Source organism: Medicago sativa, chromosome 2, assembly GCF_051527215.1.
Source record: "Medicago sativa cultivar Bolivia chromosome 2, Bolivia_mono, whole genome shotgun sequence".
NCBI lineage: Eukaryota > Viridiplantae > Streptophyta > Magnoliopsida > Fabales > Fabaceae > Medicago > Medicago sativa.
Window position 1 is genome coordinate 5,664,989 of NC_140750.1, and position 6,522 is coordinate 5,671,510.

The 6,522-nt window shown below is 37.0% G+C and overlaps 2 protein-coding genes across 2 annotated transcripts; both read left to right on the top strand.

Annotated features, from left to right (window-relative positions):
• Positions 1-2,513, top strand: LOC146943909 (L-type lectin-domain containing receptor kinase VII.1-like). The gene has a single exon (XM_085742215.1). The coding sequence runs from the start codon at positions 64-66 to the stop codon at positions 2,128-2,130; it is 2,067 nt and encodes a 688-aa protein (XP_085598341.1). The 5' UTR covers positions 1-63; the 3' UTR covers positions 2,131-2,513.
• Positions 2,514-4,983: 2,470 nt separating this feature from the next.
• LOC146943910 (uncharacterized) lies at positions 4,984-5,902 on the top strand. Its single transcript, XM_085747744.1, has 2 exons — positions 4,984-5,359; positions 5,841-5,902. Exons 1-2 carry the CDS (start codon positions 4,984-4,986, stop codon positions 5,900-5,902), a joined length of 438 nt encoding a protein of 145 aa, XP_085603870.1.
• The last annotated feature ends 620 nt before the right edge of the window (positions 5,903-6,522 follow it).

Genomic DNA, 6,522 nt, shown 5'->3' on the forward strand with positions numbered 1-6,522 from the left:
ATCTTTATTGTTTTTGTCGCAAATAAAACACTAACACACACGGTTTCTTTCTCTGCACAAAACATGACCAAACACAAAAACCTTCATCTTCTTCTTCTCTCAGCAACAATTTTCTCCCTTCTCTTCAACTCAATCTCAGCCATTGATTTCATCTTCAACGGTTTCAACTCTTCAAACGTGCTTCTCTTTGGCAATGCCACCATTGATTCTCAAATTGTAACACTCACGCATCAACAATCTTTCTCTATTGGTCGTGCTCTTTACCCTCAAAAAATTCCCACAAAAAACTCTTCTTATGTATACCCTTTTTCTACTTCTTTCATATTTTCCATGGCACCTTTTGAAGATACTCTTCCTGGTCATGGCTTAGTTTTCATCTTCACACCTGTTAAAGGCATAGAAGGTACAAGTTCAGCTCAACATCTTGGTCTTTTTAATCTTTCAAACAATGGAAATTCCAACAACCATGTTTTTGGTGTTGAGTTTGATGTTTTTATGAACCAAGAGTTTAATGATATCAATGCCAACCATGTTGGAATTGACATAAACTCTCTTAATTCTGTTGTTTCACATGATGTTGGGTTTTGGGTTGATGATGAGAAAACTGAAAAAGATCAGATTTTTGAGAAATTGGTGTTGAATAATGGTGAAAATTATCAAGTTTGGATTGATTATGAAGATTCATTGATTAACGTTACTATAGCAAAATTGGGTATGAAAAGACCTGTTAGGCCTTTATTGAATGTTTCTCTCAATTTATCTGAAGTTTTTGAAGATGATATGTTTGTTGGATTTACTAGCTCAACTGGGCAATTAGTTGAAAGTCACAAGATTTTAGCTTGGAGTTTTAGCAATGCAAATTTTTCATTGAGTGATGACCTTGTTACTAGTGGATTACCTTCTTTTGTTCTTCCAAAAGATTCAATTTTTAAGTCCAAAGGGTTTGTTGCAGGATTTAGTGTAGGAGTTTTCTTTATTATTTGTGTTTTGGTTTTGTTGGTACTGTTTTTGATTCAAAAGAAGAGAAAGATAGACAAGAAGAGAAGTGAAATGGAAGATTGGGAGTTAGAGTATTGGCCACACAGAATGACATATGAAGAAATTGAAGCTTCCACAAAAGGTTTCTCTGAGGAAAATGTGATTGGTGTTGGAGGGAATGGGAAAGTCTATAAGGGTGTTTTAAGAGGAGGAGTAGTGACTGCTGTGAAACACATTTCTCATGAGAATAATGGTATGAGAGAATTTCTTGCAGAAGTTTCAACTCTTGGGAGGTTAAAGCAAAGGAATTTAGTAGGGTTAAGAGGTTGGTGTAAGAAAGATGCTGGAAATTTCTTATTAGTTTATGAACATATGGAAAATGGAAGTTTAGACAAAAGGGTGTTTGATTGTGATGAGAGCAAGATGTTAAACTATGAAGATAGAATAAGGATTATTAAAGATGTAGCTCATGCTGTTTTGTATTTGCATGAAGGGTGGGAAGTAAAAGTGGTGCATAGGGACATTAAGGCAAGCAATGTTTTACTTGATAAGGATATGAATGGCAAGTTAGGTGATTTTGGTTTAGCTAGAATGCAAGATCATGGTCAGGTTGCGAGCACAACAAAATTGGTTGGCACGGTCGGTTACATGGCTCCTGAAGTGATCAAAACTGGAAGAGCTTCGACTCATACCGATGTTTACATGTTTGGTATCTTGATTTTAGAGGTTATGTGTGGAAGGAGACCATTAGAAGAAGGTAAACCATCTTTGGTGGAGTTTGTTTGGAAACTTATGGTACAAGGGGAACTTGTGAATGCACTTGATCAAAGGCTAAGGAATAAAGGTGAATTTAGTTTGCAAGAATTGGAGAGAGTGCTACATTTGGGTTTGTTGTGTGCATATCCTGAACCAAAATCCAGGCCAACAATGAGACAAGTGGTGAATATTTTAGAGGGGAAGAATGAAGGAGTTGAAGAGTCAGAGATTGAGAATATGGATAGTTATTTGCTCCAACAATTGAAATCAAGGGATATTTTGGCTGAGTATTCTCAGTATTTTAGCTATGCATCACATCCAACTTTTCAAGATATTGGTGCTCACTTTTCCTCAACATCTTTCACTTGGTCTGGATCTTTAGTTCAGGGTAGGTGAATCTGTGTCATGAATGGAATTTTTAGAAGCTACTTGGAGTGTATGGCATTTCAGATTAAAGGTGTGTTTGATGCCGGACACATATGTCGGTGCCGTATCTGGTGTCTGTCAATACTTCACAGCTTGAAGCTTCCTTTAAGGCCAAAGTGCTTGCATTATCTGTTACATAAAAACAGCAAAGGAGCTTTTTTGTGATTTCTTTTTCAAATTCATTTATCAGTTTATTCAATTGGTTTTGGAGATGAGACATTTCTTTTCACACTATGAAGTTCAGGTTTGTAGTTTTGATTTTTTTTATTGTACAGTGTATTGTATATACCACAGGATGTATGGTAATAACAAAGGATGTCAATGTAAATGGTCAAATATTGATTTTGATGTGATATACTTGGTTCACTCTTCTACTTTGACACAACTCTAGGCCATACTTACTTTACCATGAATTTGTAATGCAGGTACTATTAACATAAGGAATTTTTTGTGATTTTTCAAAGGCCATTATGAGACTTTAGCTTTTTGGTTAACGTAAGGAAAGAAAATTAGGAGATTGATTTTTTCTACAATCATATCAAAGTCATGATTCAATTTGCTTTGCACAACCAACAAATTATTCCAAAAGAGGGATGCTACCGTCAGTCGTTTTAACAGACGCGTTTCAACACACCCTATGCTAAACTGCCACGTCACTTTTTCAATTAAACATTGTGAAAGGCTACCGGCACAACCGGTTTGGAAAAAAATGGCCAAATCTCCAATCTTTCAAACCACCCGCCGCATCCCTCATCTCTCCCACCTTGCCAGCAATCGCTTCGTCGTTAGCCTTACTCTTTCTGGGATGATTTACTTTTGATGTTAATCTGGATTGTGGTTTTCAATTGTGAGAACAGCTTGCAAGAGATGTTCAATGTGATAATATTTGTTGTTGGTCCTAACATAACATAAAACATAAAAGAAGAATGAAAATTGAAAAAGCTTGCAGTAAAGGATTCGGATCTTCTCTTCGATTGTAAAACTAGTTGTGGCGGTAGAAAATCTAGAGAGAAAGACTATTCTCATAAATCATGGCTGATGTAAGCTGGGAGAAAAAGAGATCAGTAGTAGTCGAAACTTAGATCAGATTTTGGAGTGTGTTGTTGAAAAAAAGAAAGAGTAGAAAGATGATAGAAATTGTTAGATGGCTTGAGTGTCATCTGATGCTGCAGTTTTTTTTCTTCTGAAAGTAGAAATAAAAATTAAAAATAGGTACAAATGCTGAACCGGTTAGCAGGTTAGTCATTAGAGTAAATGGGTAACGTGGCACCATATAACAGCGTGTGGTTAAAAGCGAGTGGTACAACAACTGACGCTAGCATTGCTCATTCCAAAAATCTAAAAGAAGATAAAATAATACAAGAATTGTATAAAAAAAAAAACAATAGATTTTTCGGTCTAGACATTTCTGTTGAATTGGACTTTGACTAATCCAAATCAAGCTGACTGGATTCACATTTCACACGGGTAAAGTTCTCCTAACCTTTATTAAGAGATCAAATCTGAAAGGATATTTATGAGTTTTATCATATCATATCATATATTATATCACATTGATAGTCATTAGGTGGAAAGTTGGGCACCTATAGATGAGTTAGCATCTAATAAGCAATTGACATATTGGTTGCCATATCTATAATCAATTGTAAGCTGAGAACTCAAACCATGAAATAGACTGAATTGTCAACGAGTTGATCCACTGTTACACAATTTATTATATACTTACCACTTGCTATACCAAGAATTTCCACTTTGCCAGCTGGTGCCTGATGCTTTAATTTTGAGGTGAATTGCCAAATTTCTAAACCTGCAGTGGTCCTTACAAAAATCAAAATTCATGTCCTGCCTATACATTATAGGTTTATAAAATAAAATTTGGGTACTTAATTTGAATTTGAATACATATGGATATTTTTTTCAGTAAGGTATGATAATTGAACACATATTTGTCTTTTAGTATGTATGTATCCAACATAGCACCTGGATATAATAGGGGCGGCTGAATACTAGTAGGCTAAGAGAATCATCAAGGGAGATTATTTATTCAAAAAATAATAATCAAGGGAGATTACATGCTAACTTTAGTTTAAAAAATGAGTGAATGGTTTTTATTTTTAAGGTAGATCTAGGAGGACTTCTACTTTTGTCTAGACATCCTTGGATTTCTAAGCAGATAATTACATCATTAGGAAAAAAATAATTAAAGGGAGGTAGGTGGTGTGGTCCATGTGCTTTGACAAATTAAAAACCAAAATTATGGCAAATGAAAACATCCAGCTCAAATAGCTGAAAGAAAAAGATAACCAAAGGCTAAAATAAAATCTTTGCTCAATTTATTTTGCTTCATTTTATGTTTATTTATGAGATAGATATACGTAAGTAGTCGATTAGTAGGATCAATTAATGAAATTCACTTATTAAAATGAATCTCACCAATCTATCATTGTGTATATTTTTCTTCTCAATGGAGCAAAGTCGAGCTCGGAAAAACAATGCACATACCTTTTGTTTATGGGAGTATCCCATTGGAGAGGACATCAAATATGTATTGGTACAGTTAACAAGTCTAGCTTAATTGGTAAATGTATATAAATTATTAGGTTAGATGTCGTGACCAAAGATCGAACTCCAACTCCTTCATTTATGTGTGTGATTTTCCAATGATTATTGTCTTTTCGTCCATCTAAAAAAAATGTATTGACACGAGTTTGATAGAGGAACCAAATCAATTTGATTACATTTTGGAATGATACTTGGAGGGGGGATAGATGTTTTCGGATTAAATATCCTCGCCTTTACTCGATATCAACTCAAAAGGACGCTATGGTGGGGGAGGTGGGGTTGAGTTCCGAGGTTGGTATAGAGTGGAACTTTAATTGGAAAAGACATCTTTTCATGTGGGAAGAGGAGGTTTTGGTTAGCCTTAAGGAGGATTTGGAAGGGGTGAGGTTGTCTAGCCACGCCGATGTGTGGAGGTGGAATCTTGAAGAGGATGGCGTGTTTACGGTGAAATCGGCCTACAACAATTTGGAGGGTTTAGTGCTTGGCGAGGTTTTGTGGAGGGAGGAGGAAAAAGGGGTCTTTGAGAAGTTGTGGAAGAGTCCGGCGCCTTCGAAGGTGGTGGCTTTCACGTGGAAGGCTCTCCTTAACCGTATCCCGTCTAAAGTTAATCTCGCCGTGAGGAATATCCTAGATCCGGGTGAGTCGTTGACGTGTGTGTTGTGTAATCGGATTGATGAATCCGCACTCCATCTTTTTCTTCATTGCGATGTGGCTAGTGTTGTGTGGCTTAGGTTGATGCGGTGGCTAGACCGTTTTTTTATTATTCCTCCCAACCTCTTTATCCATTGGGAGTGTTGGAATGGTGGGGAAAGTAATAAGAATGTCCAAAAGGGGTTGGGTTTGATTTGGTTAGCGACGATTTGAACCTTGTGGAAAACGCGGAATGATATGATTTTCAATGAGGCTAATTTTGCGGTGGATGTAATTGTGGAGAATGTTAAAGTGCTTGCTTGGAGGTGGATGTTGAGTAGGATGACCATTCCGGCTTGCTTATTTTTTGAATGGTGTTGGAATCCTCAATGGTGCCTTCGTCGGGTAATTGTGCGGCTGTAATTTGCTTAGTTTTGCTTCTGTTCCTTTCCTGGTGGCTGCTGCACATGGTTTTCCTGGTTTTTTAGCTGCTGCCCAGCTGCTGTGCATGGGTTTTTCTTCTGTTTTTTTGGCTTCAGCAGTAGCGTGAAGTGTTTTGGCCTTAAGGATTTGTTGGGTCTCTGCTGGGGTGGTAGTTCGGCTACTGTTTTGGGCTTGAGGCAGGGGTATGCCTGTTTGTTTCGGCACGCATATGTCGGCCCCAAGGCTGGGCCCTTAGTGGTTTCGGGGTTCTTTTGGTGTTTTGGTGTTCCATATATTTGCGGCGCCGTGTTGTATTTTTTCCCGTTTCCGCGAGGTTTGATGCTTCTTGCATTATCTCGTCGAAGAATAAATTTTGCTATTCAAAAAAAAAAAAATTGATTGCATTTTAGTAGAATCTTTTGATCAGAATTGGCATATCAAAAAATATATAGTACGTATCACATTTGTCTGAGCACCAGTAGCAACATTCTCCCTTTGGTTTGTGACTTTGTATGATTTAAACAAGGGTCTTGTTAACCGGTGCCCCCAGGGCACTGGTTAAGGAAGCATAAAGAAGAAATTCTAAGTCAAAAAAGATACTTTTTCAACTTTTAATGCATTGATTACACAACTATCAATGCAAATATTACTATATTTGCTCCCTTTGGTTTGTGACTTTGTATGATTTAAACAAGGGTCTTGTTAACCGGTGCCCCCAGGGCACTGGTTAAGGAAGCATAAAGAAGA

Coding starts and splice junctions, on each gene's coding strand:
- LOC146943909 (XM_085742215.1), top strand. CDS start 64: ATGACCAAACACAAAAACCTTCATCTTCTTCTTCTCTCAGCAACAATT.
- LOC146943910 (XM_085747744.1), top strand. CDS start 4,984: ATGGTGGGGGAGGTGGGGTTGAGTTCCGAGGTTGGTATAGAGTGGAAC. Junction 5,360..5,840: donor GAGGAATATCCTAGATCCGG/GTGAGTCGTTGA, acceptor CTGGTTTTTTAG/CTGCTGCCCAGCTGCTGTGC.